This window comes from Astatotilapia calliptera, chromosome 6 (assembly GCF_964374335.1).
Source record: "Astatotilapia calliptera chromosome 6, fAstCal68.1, whole genome shotgun sequence".
In the NCBI taxonomy this organism is placed as follows: domain Eukaryota; kingdom Metazoa; phylum Chordata; class Actinopteri; order Cichliformes; family Cichlidae; genus Astatotilapia; species Astatotilapia calliptera.
Genome location: NC_137427.1, coordinates 29,317,275 through 29,337,613, shown reverse-complemented (window position 1 = coordinate 29,337,613; position 20,339 = coordinate 29,317,275). Strand labels below are relative to the sequence as shown.

Below are 20,339 nucleotides of genomic sequence, written 5' to 3'. Positions count from 1 at the left end.
TCCAAAACTGTGACATACGCAAATAGCTTTACAGTTTCTTTTTGCCAGTGTTTCCTAATTTCAATCAGGATGACCAGTGCTGTTTATTCTGAAAAACCCTCTGAGAGCAGCTGTGTGTCATGCAGATGGCGCTGAGCATGCTCAGAGAAGCAGTTTCTCATGTGCACTCATTTGTTGGTTTAAGGAGCAGAGCAAAAGAAAAAAAAAACGGGGTCTATGTTCTCTGTAATTTCAAGAAATGTCACCAGCTTCAATGATTTATTTCTTTCATGTACTTTTACTGTCGTAGTTATTGTACGACAGCAGCTCTGTGGCTCAGAGGTATAAACTATGTTAGACTTTATGCAGACTACTTGTTATTATGATTTGTGAATAATATTAACTCTTGTGCTTTGTTGACGTTGGCTTGACTTCGTCTTTGTTTGGGTCCCACAAACCCAGCTGCTGGGCGGAAAATATAAGATGTCAAATCCAGAGCGTTTGCTGTTAGCATGTTTTCCTGATCTTGTTAAAACCCAGCAATAATCCTGTTTAGTCTAATCTAACACAGTATGTAATACAGGATTATCTGTATGCACCGTACTGTGTAAAAGTCTTGAGCCACCTATCATTTGTTTATATTTTCCTTCCAAGGAGGAAGACTTTATTGAAAGTTTTAAAGAGGTCTTGAGCAACACTTGTTCAAGCTTTCTGAAGGTCTGTCAAAATCTTTCAAAGATCCACTTCACACTGACCTCTGAATCATTCAAGCATACAAAAAGGCATCTAACTGAAGTGATAAACCAGTGGTGTGTGTACACGTAACAGTCAAATGAAAAAATAGCAACCTAAAACAGATGAAAATCAAGCAAAAACCCAACACAGGACTTGAAAGTTACATCTGGAACTTCAGTTGATCCATTCAGTTGATAGCAGGACCAGCGGGCATGTGGTGGGGAGGTTAACTGGACAACTCGGCGGCCAGTCGGTTAGACAGAACAACAGATCTTTATTTGGCGTTAACAGAACAAGACCATACAAGTCAAGTCTCCATGGCTTTACCCTGTTCCTACATACATGTGCTGGGGTTAGTTAATTGCCTGCGCCAGCCTGTTACAATGGTAAGGTCTTTCTGAACAGATGCACGGAGAGCAGCATGGACTCACGGAGACTGTCCAGCTTCTACACTAATAGGACAACATCCCACTAGCGTTGCTATACCACAATAAAAGGGTGTTAGACGGTGTGGGATCAGCTTGACAGAAAACAGAAAAAAAAGGAGAAACATCCAAAGACGGGCTTTGAATGTCCTTCAAGAAGCCCCCGAGAACTTTTCCTGAAGACAACTTAAAGAAATTAGACAAAAGCTTGTCAGAGAGTTCAGGCTGTGGTGAAGAATAAAGGTGGTCATGAACGATTATGTTTGTACTGCTATGACTGTACAAACTCTGTTTTTGCCCATTTTACACGTTTTAATAAACTGCTGCACCTGTTTCCCATTTTCCTGGCAAAATATAAAGACGCAAAGGTGGGCCCAAGACTTTTGCACAGTACTGTGTGATATATTGGAAAAGACGCCTCATCAAGTGTGTGCGGGGCCTGGTTGAGTGTGCAGGTGAGGAAGTCCTACGTGGCATCATTTTAAAGATGGTGAACATGATTAGAGTGCTTTTGAAGTGGAAATTTTGGACTTTTGAAATCATTTATGCAAACAAATTACCACCAGATATTTATCTGTGAAAACGATTAGCACACATGGTATAAGTATGCCTTCAAAAAGCTTTCAAAATACTGTTTTGAAATTATTTTGCATGGTTGTGGACGAGTTTTTGTCATGGTCTTGTTGAACTTTTTGACCACTCTTCCAAGCAAACTGTTTGACGGCTTATTGCTCGTTCTGCCTGTTTCATAACATTTTAACGGGGTTCAAATCTCTTACGACAATTATCCTCATAAAAGGTCCCCTTCAGTTTTCCGACAGATGCCTCGCATTATCTTCAAGCACTCTTTGATGTGATGGAGAGAATTTGGCGTTGATTTAATTACTACAGGCTGCCCAGTCAGCAAAGGCAGCAAAGTGACCCCGAGCACTAATATTTCCACCGCTACGCTTCTCCTGAAAAGATGTCTTTGGTCTGCACCAAATGTCTCTTCTGTTACTGTAGCCAGTCGTCTCTGTATTTGTCTGTCCGGAGCACATTTAGAATAGAATAGAATAGAATTCAACTTTATTGTCATTGCACATGCACAGGTACAGGGCAACGAAATGCAGTTTGCATCCATCCAGAAGTGCTTTAGTGATATAGATATATTACAATATATATTAGCAATAATATAGATATGTGAGTATATTACAGAAATGGGTCTATTATGGTATGTTATAATGTACACGGTATGAAGTATGTTGTGAATATTCTATAACTATAGTTATGTACAGGCTGTAGTGAGTACAAGCTATGTACAGGATATGAACAGGATATAAATATGAAAAACTATACAGAATATGAAATAAATAACTTTACAGAATCTGGGATATACAGCTATACAGAAATGGGAACTATGCAAGTTGTAAACAGTTGTAGGATTAAAGATTATCGAATGTACAGAATGATTATTTACACAGAGCTATACAGTAGTGCAGTTAAGATAAGTGAGGGTGTAGATAGTTTCTACAGAGGCTATATAAAGTGCTAGTGGTTGTGAGTGGTGGTTCAGTCCATGTTATTATTGTGTTTGAGGGTACAGTTGTCCATTGTGGGTGTGTGTATGTTCAGTGCATGAGTTTAACGTGGGTCAGATGTCAGGAGGCAGAGTTCAGGAGTCTGACAGCTGTGGGGAAGAAGCTGTTCCGGTACCTGGTGGTCTTAGTCCGGAGGCTCCTGTGGCGCCTCCCAGAGGGCAGGAGGGTGAAGAGTCCATGTGATGGGTGACTGGGGTCTTTGATGATTTTCCCAGCCCTTTTCAGACACCGCTTCCTGTAGATGTCTTTTATGGCAGGAAGTGGTGCTCCGGCGATGCGCTGGGCAGTTTTCACAACCCTCTGCAACGCCTTCCGGTCCGAGGCAGAGCAGTTCCCGTACCAGACTGTTATACAGTTGGTCAGGATGCTCTCGATGGTGCAGCGATAGAAGTTCACCAGGATGTCTGAGGACAGGTGGTTCTTCCTCAGAGTCCTCAAGAAGAAGAGGCGCTGGTGAGCCTTCTTGACCAGCTTGGAGCAGTTGGTCGTCCAGGTGAGATCCTCGGAGATGTGGACTCCCAGGAACTTGAAGCTGCTCACACGCTCCACAGCCGTCCCCTTAATGTGGATGGGTGGATGTGGGTCAGCATTCCTCCTGTAGTCCACGATGAGCTCCTTGGTCTTCTCGGTGTTAAGCAGCAGGTTGTTTCTGTCGCACCACTCAGCCAGACGATCCACCTCCTCCCTGTAGGCGGCCTCATCGTTGTCACTGATGAGGCCAATCACCGTGGTGTCATCTGCAAACTTAATGATGGTGTTGGAACCATCAGCAGGTCTGCAGTCGTGGGTGAAGAGGGAGTAGAGGAAAGGGCTCATCACACAGCCTTGTGGTACACCGGTGTTCATTGTGATGGTAGATGAGCAGCGGTTATCCAGCCGGACATGTTGGGGGCGGTTGGTCAGGAAGTCCAGTAACCATTTGCAGATGAGGGAACTGATGCCCAGGTCTGTCAGTTTCCTGATGAGTTGTGAGGGGTGGATTGTATTGAATGCTGAACTGAAGTCTATAAACAGCATTCTGGCGTAGGTGTTGTTGTTGTCCAGGTGTGAGAGGACAGAGTGCATTGCGATGGAGACTGCATCCTCTGTGCTCCTGTTCCGGCGGTATGCGAATTGGTGGGGGTCCAGGGTGGGGGGGAGACAGGATTTGAAGTGTGCTAGGACCAGTCGCTCTAAGCACTTAGTGATGATGGGGGTGAGTGCTACTGGGCGGTAATCATTGAGGCAAGATGGGTTGGAGTTTTTGGGTATCGGGACGATGGAGGTGGATTTGAAGCAGGCCGGTACCACAGCGTGGGCCAAGGACAGATTGAATATGTCTGTGAGCACTCCTGCAAGCTCCCCAGAACACGCTCTGAGAACACGCCCGGGGATGCCATCAGGGCCTGCAGCCTTGTGGACATTGATCCTGCTCAGCACCGCTCCTACATCGGTGGGGGAGAGAGTCATAGGTTGGTGGTCTGGCGTCATGTCTGCTTTGGTTGTGGTTGTGGGGTTCCCTCGCTCAAAACGAGCATAAAAGTTGTTGAGCTCGTTGAGGAAGGAGACATCAGAGGATGCGGGGGAGGGTTTGGTGGTCCTGTAGTCTGTGATGGTCTGGAGTCCTTGCCACATGCGTCGGGGGTTGGAGTTGGAGAAGTGTTCTTCTACCTTCTTTTTGTAATGGTGTTTGGCTTTTTTGATGCCCTTCTTTAGATTAGCCCTGGCTGTACTGTAGGCGTGTGCATCTCCTGACCTAAAGGCAGTGTTGCGGGCCTTCAGGAGGAGACGAACATCCCGGTTCATCCAAGGCTTCTGGTTGGGGTACATGGTGATCCGTTTCTGGGTGGTGACACTGTCTGTGGTTTTGGAGATGTAATCCAGTACAGATGAGGCGTACTGGTCCAGGTCTGTGTGGGTGAACATATTCCAGTCTGTGTTTTTAAATCTGTCCTGGAGCACTGCGTCTGTCCCCTCTGGCCACACTTTAATTGTCCTCACAGCAGGTTTCACACGTTGGATGAGTGGTGAATACCGAGGTGTGAGGAACAGGGAGAGATGGTCCGATTGTCCAATGTGGGGGAGGGGTGTGGCTTTGTAGGCTCCAGCCAGGTTGGAATACACATGGTCTAAAGTCTTGTCTCCTCTGGTGTGGCAGGAGACATGTTGGTGGAATCTGGGGAGGACTGTCTTTAAGTTGGTGTGGTTGAAGTCGCCAGCAACAATAAAAGCAGCCTCGGGGTGTTTATTCTGGTGTTTGTTAATGGCTGCAGAAAGTTCTTTCATGGCCAACCTATTTAGTCCAAAAGGGCGGGTTTTGCCTTTATGTTCACCAGCTCAAATTTAGGCGACTGCACTCCTAAGAACATGCACTTTCATACCAACTTACCTGCAAATTCTTTGCAGCCAAATGACTGCTCTTTACAAAGGAGTGTTAGGGACACATTGAGAAAAAATATTATTGATCATTTTGGAGATTAAAGCCCTCTGCATAAAGCTTTGTGTACATGAGAACGTGAAATCGTACTGCAGAATCAGTTTTAGTTACAAGGAAATGATTTCTGTTTTATCACATAAACACAGTGAGGTGATGCGTATAAGGAATGTGAAGCTGTATCTGGCCAGAAGGAAAAAACCCCCACACAATATTGACCAGATGAAATAGCTGGCAGTGGACAGATGCAAGGTTGTCGACAGTTACAACCTCATGCAGTAAAGAGGATGTTGTATCACGAGACACGACAAGACAGCTGTTTAAGTTGTTTCACTGACTCATCTGCACGAGGCTTTTGTAGAGCCTCGGCAGCTATTGTGAAATGTGATCTCCACATTTTGGGTTTAATCTTAATTTAATAGTAAAATATCAACTACACTTTATTTGGCGATGATGTCATGAAGAAATTATGGTTAGTTTACTATGGCAACATTTGGACACTAACAGATTACACGCTCATTGTAATTACAGCTCAGCCTTGTAGCTCATCACATGAAGTACATCCTTGACTGTGTATAAGACACGAGCGTGATTAATAACTCCTGAATCATGATGGCTGAAATACCTCAGTTGCACTAATTAATGTTTTGTTCTTGTGTCCAGGCATGCAAGAGATATTGTTATATCATGTACTTACCAGATAGTGAATTATCTCACGCTATGATAATACAAACGCCCTTATAGTATTCTGTATAAAACTCCTTGCAGACTCGCTTGGATACCCGGACGATTTTCTGAAGGCTTTGGGGAGCTTTCTCGATCTTGGCATGATGACAGCACTTTAATAGCAAAGACAGCAGCAGACCCTCGATATCAGACAGACAGGTTGAGACAGGCTCCATCTGTGATTCCCTAATCATTGGCAACACAGATTTTAGTGTCATGCTTTTGAAGGGTTGACAAATGTAGGACTCTACTTATTTTATTTAACTTTTTCTTAATGACAGCTACCACTAAGGTAACGCCTAACATAGCCTAACCTAAAAACATCAGAAATTAGTACATTAAATGGACAAACGTGTTGGGCCACACCACTTAATCACTTAATCTTAGTCAGTTGACACAGGTGTATAAAATCAAACACGTGGCTGCGCTGCACAAACATTTGTGAAAGAATGGATCGTTCTAAAGCGCTCATCGAGTTTGAGTGCGCCTAAAAATTAACTGCTCACCCCTGATATGTGTAGATGACCAAGTACTTTTGTTGTTTATGATGTGGGTTTTTGTCCCCCAGAAGAACAAATGCTGCATATTACGATATTACAGGGTTACAGATAATTTTATGAAGTTCTTCATTATAAAATAAATAATTATATTGGAACCCAGTGAGCATCTTTAAGACCGATATTTGCTGATTTAAGAGTCTGATAATTCTGGCAGAGGGTTCTTCCTGTTAAAAGGGAGTTTTTCTTTACCACTGTCGCCAAGTGCTTGCTCATATTAGTTTTCTCTGTATAATTGTAGTCTTTACCTTACAATATAAATCCTTTGAGGCAGCTGTTGTTGTGATCTGATGCTATAATAATACAATAAATTTGAACTGAACTCAAATAAAAAAAAATCAACATATCAGCCAGTATTATTTTTTTCAGACGCACAAACCATGAACAGATTTCTCTAACAATTTTTATGTGTAATCATCATTTATGGGTCCCTACTTAGATAATATGACAAAGCAGTTTAAAGCACAGTCGTGTTTTGTTGTGCTGTTTGGCTCACACATATGGTGTGACGCTAACGCAGCAGCCTGCACGTCCTCCTTCTGCTCTCCCTGCTTTCATGTCATCTCTCTCAACTGTTACGATAAAAGTGGAAAACAGGGACAGGCCTAACAGGGAATTTCCCCTCTGGTAGATAAACGATGAAATATTAACGTTTGTCACGTGGTTGAAGCGTGTTTCTCCTGTCGCTTCACTATAAATTCAGATACTGATAGACTGGCACATAGCTAGCAAGTTTAGAGGTTACTAGACTGTATTGGGTTAACTTTTTAATTCTGTTAAAAGAGGATCAAATGTTTGATTGTCCAAATGTGCAAAAAAATGCATGTTTTTACATAACAGTGGGCCTTTATGGCAAATTGATCAGTAGAAAAATGTCCTGAAACAACTAAGTAACCAGCTATGTCCTTAAAAACAGGCTCTGAAACATTTTTTTTTGTGGATTTTTTGGAATGAGGATACAAATTTAAGCTTTTTTTTGTCATAAACCTAAAAAAATATCTGAAAAAAAGAACAGCAACAAAATCTGACCAGCTTTAATCCATGTAAACCCAAACTGAAGCCTTCACCAACATCTTGGAGATTCCTAACATGTTGAGTGCACTGAGCTCCGCGCTGTCTGTCTCTGTTTATTTGTTCATTTTTCTCTGTGCCCGTCCATCTCTGTACATCAATCTCTCCCTGTTTTCTCTCCACAAACACTGCACCTCTTCAGCCGCAGGAGCTGACAGATATTTTGGAGATCAGTAACATGGTGTTCACTAGTCTCTTCAGTCTCGAGATGCTGCTGAAGCTCCTGGCTCTCGGGCTCTTCGGCTACATCAAGAACCCTTACAACGGCTTTGACAGCGTCATTGTCATCATCAGGTGGGGGGAACTCTCTGTCTGTGTGTTTACCCCAAAAAGGGAATTCTTGTCATTAGTTATTCCTCCTGTTCTCACGTCTGCAGCTAAATCTCCCGAACTGCCAGCGATGCCGGTGCTGGCAGCTGAGCCAAGCGGTTGCACTCATAGTCCAGAGGGCCTGTATTCACTCCATTATGTAGTACTACAAGCTAAATTATGTATCCACGTTTGAAGGCCTTGCTTGTTTACCGTGCCAGTTCACGCTGCGCTGGCTTTCTTTATTGGCTGGTGAACTGTAAACAACACTGGCCCGACTTCGTTTTTTCGTTTGCCACACGTCACATCAAAAAGACTTGAGCGCTCTCTCCCTTCTGAAAAGATTCGGGAAGTTTTTCTTTCTTTCTTTTTGTTTTTGTCTTCCTGGGTGACGCTAATGCTGACAAAGGGTAACAGCTGATTCCTTAATCGCTTCAATGGAAATGCATCTCTGTGCTTTTAACCTGTGTGTGTGTTTCAGCGTGTGGGAGATCGTGGGTGAGGCCGAGGGAGGCTTGTCGGTGCTGCGCACCTTCCGCCTGCTGAGAGTTTTGAAGCTGGTCCGGTTCCTTCCTGCACTCAGGAGGCAGCTGGTGGTGCTGATGAAGACCATGGACAACGTGGCCACATTTTGCATGCTGCTGATGCTTTTTATATTCATATTCAGGTATATATTCACGAGTTACAGTGATGATTAAGCGTTTTCTCTGCTTTAATTATACTGTTATTACATTTCAAATGGCTACTGCTGGGATTCTCCTTCCTCTGTTATAAACTGATCACCACATGTGTCATCGGCTTTCATGTAGATACAGCTGTGCACGCAGGCAGTATTACCGCATCTTGTTGTTGCACATATTAAATTACTGCTCGATAAAAACATTACCTTACTGTTGTGTGTGTGTGTGTGTGTGTGTGTGTGTGTGTGTGTGTGTGTGTGTGTGTGTGTTGCAGTATCTTGGGGATGCATCTGTTCGGCTGTAAATTTGGTTTGCGACAAGACAGCGGAGACACTTTACCAGACAGAAAAAACTTTGACTCCCTGCTCTGGGCGACTGTCACTGTCTTTCAGGTTAGACAAACATCCTCACATGCACCCTCGCTCAGGGACACACACGCGCAGAGCACACGAAGACACCGACGGTATTTGATTTGGAGGAATTTCCCCATCAATTACGCGCCACTTTTAGGAGTGAGATTCAAACAACAGCTGCTGCAGTCACGAGCGCTCGCCCGTGATTTCATTTGCTCCGATTTGGGAGCGCGCGCGCTCGGTTTTTCAGAAAAGTATAAAAAAACTGTCCCAGTGGGCAGGTAAGATGTTCCTCACGAGCAGAGGAGGAAGAGCAATAATGAAGCACTCACTCGGCGGGAGTTCATTTAACACTGATGAGCGTCATTACTGTTCAACTGACGACAAGATAATAAAGGAAGAAACTCACATTATCTATTCTTGGAACACCTGCTAGCAACGTAGCGCGTCGCCTTTTGGCTCCTTGTGTGTTTGACGGCCTGTTTTTCTAACCCCCTGACGTCTCTCCGCATCTTATCTAATCTGCAGATCCTCACCCAGGAGGACTGGAACGCGGTGCTCTATAACGGGATGGCCTCCACAACGCCGTTGGCTGCCCTCTATTTTGTCGCCCTCATGACCTTTGGCAACTACGTCCTCTTCAACTTGCTCGTCGCCATTTTGGTCGAGGGCTTTCAAGCTGAAGTAAGGGCAAAGATGCCGTTTCATTTGAGCTACTTAGACAACGAGGCAGAGCGAATGAGACTAATTGAGCTCTGTTGTGTTGATGATACCAAAGCTGCCTACAAGAGAATAATCTCCTCCATCCTGCCTGTGTGGTTTCTCCTTTCTCTCTCTCTCGCTCGCTGTCTCTTTATCATCACACTTTTCCTCTGTTGCTTTTTGCCTATCCTCCGTTCTCTCTTCCTCCATCTTTCTCTCTCACTGCAACACACACACATACACACACAAAATACTCTCCAGGGTAGGGATGTGTTTGATATCGCCTGCCATTCACAGCTGGTGAGCTTTTGTTGTTTAGTTTTCATCTTTTATCTCCGGCATCAGAGAGCGCTTGCTCTTTCTCTCACTATTGCGTGTGCGCGCGCGCACACACACACACACACACACACACACACACACACACACACACACACACAGATACCCTTTGCCAAAGCCGCCTGCCTCCATCTTTCTGGCGTGAATTTTAATTAAATTCAGTAAAGCTTTATTGGCGTGACTACAGGAGATCGCTGCCAAAGCCATCCACATAACTCAACTAGAGAACGCTGGAGATTCCCTCCGCCCATCTGCCTAGTTTTCCTCTTAGTCTTTCCCGCTCGACCGAGATGTGCTTTTCACTTTTACAACACTGAGGAAGGGAAGGTGGTGATGATTATGATGACTCTGGTGTATATTTGCGTCTGTCTGTGTTTTCAGGGAGATGCTAACAGATCTGAGGCCGATGATGAGAGACACTCGATGTGTTACGAGGACGAGGAGAAACTCAGAGAGCTGTACGCTGCAGGTACAAACTCGCAGATCAGCCGGACATGGAAGTGGAAGTTCACATGGAGTCGCCTTAAAATAGCCTTTTGGTGTATTCTGACCTGAATTCTTGGAGGTTCTTTCATCCTGTGAACATTTTAAAGGCTTTCCATAATTCTGCAAAATATTCTCTTGTTTTTAATCCCAGAAAGATTGAAAGATCTTTATCTGGATGCAGCGTTTTCAGTGGGAGAAAAGTTTAATCTCTCGTTCAACTGACATCTTCAGTCTCGGCTGACTGCAGGTTTCCCCGACCTTATAAACAGCTGCGTAACGACTGAAACTCATGCCACCGACTAACAAAAAAGCCACAAGCTCAGTTTGTCTGATTTGGTTCAGTCAGCCGGCCGTTGGTTTATAATGGTGGGAAAGCTGCAGATGATGTCACCTTAATGAGAACACTGAGTCCAGATGAACAGAATCAACTTTTGGGGATTTCCTTACCTGGATTATTGAAGCAGGCATCAAGACATTACTCTTACTTTCACTCTGAGGGCTCATTAAAAGGGCAAAACCGCATAAACCTCACTGACATTACACATAGGCCATTATTTACTCACTCTGATGCTGTCTTTTTTTTAATATTAATTAAAAAATTCAACCTACATTACCTCAAATTAGGCGTAAGATGAATCTGAAGGAGGTTTGGGCTTTTTAAGTAGAGGCTAATTTTGTTTAAATTGCATTTGTGAGCTTCTTGAGGGCAGCTCATCTGTATTTGCTCAAGAACAACACGGGAGTGAAAAATGGACACGAAACACATTGCGAACATTTAGTAACACAAATGTGCACTATCTAGATTTTTTTAAAATAATGCAGCACATTTTTACAGCTAATCCAATTATTACAGACTCCACGTTTAGAATATTTATGTGTGTCAACGTTTATATTGAACTTGCTTTACTCTTTACTCTCAGGGACAAATACTGATAACCTGTTTTATTTATGAATGTGTTTTTCTTCTCGTTGTCCTCTTTGACAGTGAGTAATAAACAATATTAGTACCCAATTTTTAAACGTTTTTAGCTTGATTCTCTAAATCATAAACTTTAAGTTGCGGATGATCAAATTCCCTGATGAAAAATTACTGACTGAAGTCTTAAACGTCTTCTTTCTAATGTCGAGCAGGAGCAGCGAAGTCAAATTTCACTGATATCTACTGATATCTAAAAAAATGCCCGTATTGCTCAGCTGAGACTTTCCACATGGGTTTATGGGCCCACTCAGTAGTTTCTAAAGTCTTATTTAGTCACTAATTGTTGTCATAATCAAAGTAAAACACACACAAAAGGAGGATTTAATTTAGGTTGGTCTGATTTTGCCAGACCATGTGATCCAGAAGTCAGTTGCACAACTTTTAGTGCAGTCAGTTTGTCAGCTCCACAACTCATGCATAAGATCCACCTTAAAAACCTGAACATCCACAGAGCTTTACCAGCCAGTGATCGTGACATATACAGCCTATATGCAGCGGATACAGCCATGGTCAGTGCAGCCCTGATCCAAACGAAACCATGAAAATATTGCAAATCCCAAAATATAATAAATGAGAATCATTCTTTGACATCAAATATTCTGTGTGTGTGTGTGTGTGTGTGTGTGTGCAGAGCTGAAGATTCAGGCCATGATGCTGAGTCCCAATGGTCTCCTGAACCCAAAAGCCTCCATGCCTCCCCCTCCTCCTCCACCGCTGCCAGTCATCACGCACACTGCAGCTACGCCCACCATAAACTCCAACCAGTCACGCCGGGCCAGTGGTGCATCCATGGAAAACAGCCTTGAGCAAAGGTCACCGGTGAGCCTTGGGCACATGCTTTTATGTGGAGATATATATGTTTATATAAAACCACGTTAAATATTTATTATAAATGTGAGTTAGAGAAACAGTTAATCAAAAGATGTTTGTTATGCAAAGGATATAAATCCAAGCTGAGCTGAAGCAATTTCTAAATGTTGAAGTCATAGAATGATAACACAGAGCTTCATTAAAGCTACCTTGCAGAGGTTCATTTGTTTACTTTGTTTCCCAACAAACCCATTATGTGTCTTCTCAAGACACGACAAATTACTTGAGTGCATTTCTATCCTCATAAAACATTCACAAAGCCAAATATTTCAGCATTGTTTGGGCTGGCAGTCTTTTTGTTAGCAGGCCTTCTGCTGGCACTTTAGTATCACCAACTGTTGACGGGTTGAGTCATGTAGCCCTCCTTCTATGCACGGCTAAGCTTAATGCTTGAGCTCAACGTCAGGTTCGTTTCACGTTGCTTTTAGGAGATTTGATGCTAACGACTCAGAAGATGTTTCAGACTGAAGTGAGGTGGCTGAAAATTTTAGCTTATCTTGATTAAAACATGTCCTCCAAGGGTGGATTCAGACTGGTCACGGTTGCCTTGCATTGTGCCGGAGCTTGATCGCTCCCCAGCTGGTCTGCCCTTAATGAGCCAGGTCCACTTCAGTCTGTCCCGACTCCTTTCTCGTGCTCTCTCCCGTTTTTCAGACACGCACTCTTAAAAAGCGTTCTTGCAGAGCACAAGGGGTTCATGATTTTATGCAGTTTGTGGCTTAACTGGGCCAGTTCTTATGCCCTGTAGATTTGTTATTAAAGCAGGGATTTTGACAGAGGCAGCTGCTATTGAGCAAGTGGCGCAGTTCTGTGCTTGGATGGTCATCACACTACATGCGTACCATCACTGAATTCAACTGAAGCTCAGCTGTGACCACCTATTCGAGCCAGACAGGGCACAGTTCACTTAACTGCGAATGGCGCGCACTAGTAATCGCACTAGTGAAATGAGCTGGACTTTGGGGTCAGATGTGCTGGGGAACAGATGGCCTACGGTGAACACACCCTTAGTTAAAAAATGCAGGAGGAGAGCAGCAGCATGACCAGAAATAGAACAAAGCAGGCAACGTCAGTGGTGACAGATATGACAATGGTTATGTGAGACACGGATGGAAAGGACAAATTGGTCTGGAGGCGGGTTTCAAAGTGGCTTGCAGATACAGCAGTAACTGTGGACAGGCTAAAGGACAGGTTGTAAAGAAAAGTGTATTGATGGACCATTGAGCGAATTCAGTTCAATTGAGTTCAGTTTTATTTACAACCTTAAAACCACTATTAGCAAGAACATGGCAATAGTCGCAAAGAAAAACTCCCCCAGCATTCTGCAGCATAACTGAGGGTTTGTTCAGGGTTAGCTGATCCAACCCTAACTATATGCTTTATTAAAAAGCAAAGTTTTAAGCTGAATCTTAAAAGTAGAGGGGGTGTCCTTCTCCCGAATCTAAACTGGGAGCTGGTTCCATTGAAGAGGGGCCTGAAGGCTGAAGGCTCTGCCTCCCATTCTACGTGTATATATCCTAGGAACCACAAGTAAACCAGCAGTCTGAAAGTGAAGTACTCTATTGGGGTGACATGGTACTATAAAGTCTTTAAGATAAGATAAGGCTAGGTTATTCAAGTCCTTGTATGTTCCACTGGCAAATGGTTACAGGTGGTTGCTCGCTGTGGCTAGCTTCTGCACTGAAACCTCTTAAAATGTTATCAGATATCATCCTGTTGATTTACCCTGTTTCCCAGTAAGTTTAATAACTGTGCTGGGCCAAACAGACTTATCATTAGCGCAAATCCTGGTCATTTCCATGTAGAGGTTGATAAGGAGCACAAGATACAAACAAAATAGGAGCCCACTCATGAAAACATCATCCCGCTGCACTGCTAATGGCCAAAAACTCTACAGGGCAGCTTTAATCTGTGAAGAATGAAATCCTTATTTGCACTTGAAAGATAAGGCAGAAATCCAACAAGGCACTGGTTTTGTTCTAAGTTGTCTTCACAGTCCCTGTGGGACAGCGGGCCAGAGAGCCGTCGCTCCAGCTGGATCAGCATCGGCCGAGCCCCCAGCCTCCACAGGAAGAGCCAGTCTGGAGAAATGGAGTCCCTGCTGTCCGACACATACTCAAGCTCCAAAGCCAGCAGCAGGGAGCAGTCTCTGGACCAGTCAGAGTACCTGCAGGTGCCAATGCTCCTCTCCCCAGACTGTAACGGCACCACCTTCCACCTGCCAGACCACTGCTACGACGATGCTCCCCTGACATCGCATAACCACACCGATCAAGAGGAAGAGGAGATTGAAGAGGTTAATGCCTATTTGTTTCATGAATTTGTCTCAGCAAATGGAAAACCATATAATATATATGTAAATGTAGACTCGGGCAGTTTTAATTGGCGTGTGTTCCAATCAGAGGGAGCAGGCATTTTGATGGCGTCCCATTTCTGTTATTCCTAGATAAAACAAGTTCATAAAAGAGCTTGTTTTGGGCATGTTCAGAAGTTCAAAAGCTGCTGCTAATTATCCCGCAAAGGCATAAATTCCAACCTGGCTGACCTTAAGACACTTTTGTTTCTTAGAAAAATTTAATTAGCTGAATTTAAATTAGATCCGGGTGGAAGAATGACTCGGAATATTGTTTGAAAAAATAGCTGTGTTGGAATTTTTTGTGCATGCACACGAGGTCGCTGCAAAAAAAAAAAAAAAGAAAGAAAGAAAAAACCTTGGATAGAAATGAAAATGACTTCATTCTGCGGTATCATGGGTGTATAAGATGATGAGCAATACTGATTTTCTGATTTTCTCCCACAAAACGCTACGTCCAGATGAACAGAATCAACTTTTGGAGCAATGCTGATTGTTGTAACGTAACGAGTGTACGCTGCGATGTCATTCGTCTGTTTGTGTGTTCATTCCAGAGTTTATGTAAGAGGCTGAAGAAGATACTGGAGCCATATGAGCCTCAGTGGTGCCTGGAGCATGAAGAATGGTCCCTCTATCTGTTCGCTCCACACAACCAGTAAAGATACACACAAACACACGTTTATGCACAGCCCCTGATATTCTCCAGGGTGGCCTAGGTGGCCTTAACTGCACGCATGTGTAAAAATTCACAGCTAAAGTGTGAAGGTGACAGCTGAAGCTTGGTTGTACAACTTGTACTTTTATCAATTAAACCTGGCAGAAATGGAAGTGATGCAGGTGATGTGTTGAATAGAAAATAAACACTGGGGTTGTTGCCGATCCTTTTCTCTTCTCACACCGTCTCTCTGCAGGTTCAGGTTGTGGTGTCAGAGGGTCATAGGTCACAAGATGTTTGATCACATCGTCCTGCTTTTCATCTTCCTTAATTGCATCACCATCGCCCTGGAGCGACCTGACATACAGCCACACAGCATGGTACCTCATACACACACACACACACACACGGTTACTACACTTGTAAGGAGAAGTATTGACATAAGCACCATCATAACGACATTCCAGACCCTGACCTTTAACCTTTAACCCGGACTTAATGGATGTAATTTTACACTGAAACTCTGTTTCTTGTCTTCCTTGGTTGGTTTAACTGGATATTATTGATATAATTTCCATCTTCATTGTGCTTTTTATTTGATGATTTGACAGATTTGAACTCATTATGCATTAGTCTAAGTGCTTAGATTAAGTCTGAACGTAACAGCTACAATACTGTGCAAAAGTCTTGAGCCACCCCAAAAGTCTTTAGATTTTGCTTCATATGATCCAGACTTTCATTTTTAAAGTAGTCTTGAGCAATGACTGAACCACTGACCTAACTCAAGGGCTGAACCAGTGTTGTGTTTAGAGATAACAGACAACACAGCAAAGAAGCAACTTTGAATTTTATCTTTAAGCACTTTGTCATTAACAGCCTGTTGCTTCCATTACTTTAGTTGAACCTATAAAACTGCTAAAGATACCACAATTTGGCAGTTGTCGAAATATTATTTGTGCACCAGTAAGGAGATTCCCAAATAGTTATGAGCTAAAAGAATAGAAGTGGAAACACCATAAGATTTTGATCCATGCAATACCATCTGGAAAGCATCTGATTGGCAGTAGTTGGATTTTCCATTATCACAATGACCCCAAACACACTGCTAATGCAGTAAAAGCATACCTGGATAGAAAAACACACAGCGAATTGGCCTCCCCAGAGCACGGACCTCGATATTATCCAAGCAGTGCGGGATCATCTTGACAGAAAAGGGAACAAAAGGCAGAAACATCCAAAGAAGAGTTTTAAGTGTCCTTTAAGAAGCCTGGAGAACTGTTCCTGAAGCCAAACTCTGTTTCAACTTATATACTGCGTTTCTATTTATGTTTGCACATGTTTCAATAAATCGCCACTTCTATTTCTCAGTTTCCTAGAAAAAGTGGCAGATCAGGACTTTCGCGCAGCACTGTAATCTAAACCTTAAACAGCTCAAGACATGACTCACGGCTCACAAATACAGAAGCAGCATACGTCTTTTGCATGACCACGCACACAAAGAGGGGCTGTTTACTACAAGAGCTCATGTGCTTGTAGCTGATGTAAGAGTCTCTATAACAACACGTGTTGTTCCCAGTATGCTTTTATTATGTTTCTACAGCGATTGCTGTGCATTTTTTTTCTCAGCTCGTTATGCAACACTTTGTGCTCCAGAATCAAAGCTAAGGCTACAAAGCCTTTAAATTGACGAATGCGCTTCCTGCTGTTAATCTGTGCATGCTCTCACGCCTGTGTGTGTGTGTGTCTGTGTGTGTGCAACAGGAGCGGATGTTTCTCAGTGTGTCCAATTACATCTTCACTGTGATCTTCGTGGGCGAAATGATGATCAAGGTAACCATAACAGTGAACATTTTCTGAATAAGCACTCCACTCCAAAGTCATTTTCTTGATTCTAAAGAGGCAATTTTCGTTGCTGGTGGGGATCAGAATGGCTTTCATTCTCATTTTACACCTTAGCTTATTTAATTATTTCAGTAATTTTGTTGGATCTGTGCGCGTCTGCATGCAGGTGGTAGCTATGGGCCTGTACTTTGGAGAGGGCGTGTACCTGCAGAGCAGCTGGAATGTCTTGGATGGGCTCCTGGTGTTTGTGTCACTTGTGGACATCCTGGTGTCCATCGCTTCAGCAGGTGGTAATCGGATCTTAGGCATCCTCCGGGTCCTTCGCCTGCTCCGCACACTTCGACCACTCAGGTACAAATCAAGGAGATTATCATCTGTGTTTACTCTGCTGATATTATATTAAGGACTGTCTAACCTGTGTGTGTGCTTGCTGCAGGGTGATAAGTCGTGCTCCAGGTCTGAAACTGGTGGTTGAAACTCTGATCACATCTCTCAGACCAATTGGGAATATTGTTTTGATCTGCTGTGCTTTTTTCATCGTGTTTGGAATTCTGGGAGTCCAGGTAAATGTTCATGCCGACCGTTCCCCGTTCGTCCTCTGTCAGTTAAAGATAAGCTCCATCATTTTTCCCCCGAGACAGCAAAATACAAAACACGTCAAACTCATTTTCACTCGATTTGATATGACCGAACATTAAAAGCTCGTTGTGTTTTCTGCTGCAAGAAGACACAGATCACTGTGGCTTAAAGTAAATGAGCTCAGAGAAAGCTTCAGGTAATAAAAAGTGAAGAGAAAAATTGGGAGGAAATGCAAATGAGCTGCTGATTATGCACCAGTCCCTGGAAGTAATTAAAAAAACAACAACAATGGTTCAACAGGGGGAATGTGCTGAGAATGTGGTTTTTAAATCGGATTTTCACCTGGATTTTAATATTACTAATCAAATTCATAAATACAGCTTATTATTTATTAAAATAGCTTAATATTCAGAATGAGCTAATAAACTATAAATAACACACTTTGCTTGATATAAAGGATCAAAAATAATATCACGTTGCTTTGGTTTCAGACCTCAGGGTTAGGACTGTTAATAAGCTCTGAAGCCAAATAACAGGGTACAGTATAAGAAAGAAAAAAATGTAAGCGCAAATAAAGTTTAATTTGTTACTACTTTTAAATAGTAGCTTGATTCCTCCTACCTTAGAAAACCAGCTTGGATCAGCGTCCCTCAAGTGACATATTGGTGTTTCTAATGTAAAGGACAGTGAAAGTCTGAAAGGGGAGGTGTTTTTTTTTTTTGCTTGCAGTTTGTTTAGGTTTGGACACAAAAGAATTACTGATCAGCATTTCACCTTTTTTTACAGTCTGAAACATGAATTAACACTTAATTTTCACCTTTATCTGCAAGCTAGGTCGTAGCCACTGTGATGTCAAGCTAAATGCTAAAGTATTTGGACTTTAGCATTTAGCATTCAGGCTGCTGCCATGTTTTTTTGGGGGGTGGGGGGTTGGTTTCACAATTGAACATATCATAATGAGGTGTGGGGGGCTCCAGGTATCAACTAGTGCTAGCAAGCTTTGTTCAAAGCTGCGTATACAAACTGCTAATGAATGCTAAGCTAACAGACTAATAAAACCCTCAAAGTTCACTTTCCAAAACTGAAACACAAACTTCTTGGACAATGTGTGCTATACAGGGAGACATTTTATTTGTCAGATATTTCCATTAAAATGCTCCAGGAGACACCAACACCGCAAACACAGTGGAGAGGTTCAGTTCAGTGACTCCAATTAGTGGCGCTGAGGCCTGGCAGCGATGATTGGCTACGCCTGCCTGTGTTGGGACACCTGTCAATCAAAGTAGCCGTGCCCTTAACTCAATTATCCAGGTGGTTGACTTATAAACTTAGAGTTGTTATGAAGGGAGAAACTATCAGAGAAACAGAGGCCAAAAATTGCTTTTTGTACCAGATTGTAATTATATACTTTTCTTCTGCTGTAAAGGGGTGTCAAACATAAGGCCTGTGGGCCAGAATTGGCCTAGCAAAGACTCCAATCTGGCCCCAATGGACGGCTTTGGAAAATGTGAGGGAGGTCATAAATTTTGAATTTTTAGCTGTATTTTTTAGTTTTACACCATTGGCTACTGATGTAGACCTCCACCATGGCCATTCATGCTACACCAAAGTAAATAAGTAATATATAAACAATTAAATTGCAGAAAAGTTCCTGTTTTTTCTTTATGTACTATACAAATTTTATTTTTCTTATAATGGGTCCACAGTAAAAAAAAAAAAAAAGGGCATTAACATAAACTTTCTGCTTTATAATGTCAGGGCAGTCTGGTCTAAGAGTTACCAAAACTTTGTAATGAATTTTACACATTTATTTCTTACACTTTAAGCTCAAAATTTTCTTTCATTTACTAGAGCCTACTAGAGATGTGCTGTTGAAATTGCCTATTTTGAGCTTATTTTTCTTATGCAACGATATCTCAGGGATTAAATGTGAGGTAAAACATCTTTGCACTAATAGGAGTCAGGCTCAAGTGCACATTTAAAACAGGCTGGATAGTCTCCGGACACATTTACTTCTTCACGCGTTGAAGTCCTTCAGAAATACTTTATTTTTTATTTTTTTTTGTGTCCCGTTTGGATCTTTAGCCATCAGAATTGTTGTCTTAAGGCCAAGAAAGATGCCAAGCGGATTTATTTTACCAAGTGGATCATCATGGCCTTGCCATATTGGTCCATTTGATTGACCTTTATTATAATTATGAATTTATTTTATTTTCAGGTGCTACAAACGGGACAGACATGACTGGGGGATAGGACAGGGAGAAAGAATGAAAGAAAGAGAGGGAGAGAAAGAAAACCAAAGGGGAGAAGAGATGGTGAGAAGGGGGGGAAGAAAGAAAAAACAAACAAAACACCTGGATCACCTGTATGGAGAAAAAAAACAGAAGAAATACTTTAAAACAAAAGAATCTATTAATGAAACTTCCTTTAAGGTTTAAAGGCTCTCACCACATTTTAAAATGTCAAAGTCAGGAAATGAATGTACAGTACCATTTTTAAAAACTCCACTCAAAGCCAGTCAGTTCATTTTCATGGCTTATGTTTCTCTTTTTGCAAATACAAATATTCAGATTTAATCCTTGCAAGGATATAATACCTAATGAACGCTGAAGCTAATTAACACGTAGGCTTATATTTGACGAAAAGCACGCTATCAGTGGGTTATCTTCTAATGAGAACACCCATGCTGGAGTGATTCTGCACAGGGGT

The 20,339-nt window shown here is 42.5% G+C and overlaps 1 protein-coding gene across 2 annotated transcripts in view; it reads left to right on the top strand.

Annotated features, from left to right (window-relative positions):
• Positions 1–20,339, top strand: part of LOC113024422 (voltage-dependent T-type calcium channel subunit alpha-1H-like) — a 63,884-nt gene that overhangs the window by 26,314 nt on the left and 17,231 nt on the right. For both annotated transcript variants that reach the window (XM_080303079.1, XM_026171519.2), the window contains exons 11-22: positions 7,629–7,780; positions 8,277–8,462; positions 8,750–8,867; positions 9,357–9,512; positions 10,248–10,335; positions 11,963–12,150; positions 14,186–14,497; positions 15,109–15,209; positions 15,466–15,589; positions 16,971–17,039; positions 17,218–17,402; positions 17,488–17,614. In XM_080303079.1, coding sequence (XP_080159205.1) covers positions 7,629–7,780; positions 8,277–8,462; positions 8,750–8,867; positions 9,357–9,512; positions 10,248–10,335; positions 11,963–12,150; positions 14,186–14,497; positions 15,109–15,209; positions 15,466–15,589; positions 16,971–17,039; positions 17,218–17,402; positions 17,488–17,614 — 1,806 coding nt within the window. The remainder of the gene's footprint in view (positions 1–7,628; positions 7,781–8,276; positions 8,463–8,749; positions 8,868–9,356; positions 9,513–10,247; positions 10,336–11,962; positions 12,151–14,185; positions 14,498–15,108; positions 15,210–15,465; positions 15,590–16,970; positions 17,040–17,217; positions 17,403–17,487; positions 17,615–20,339) is intronic.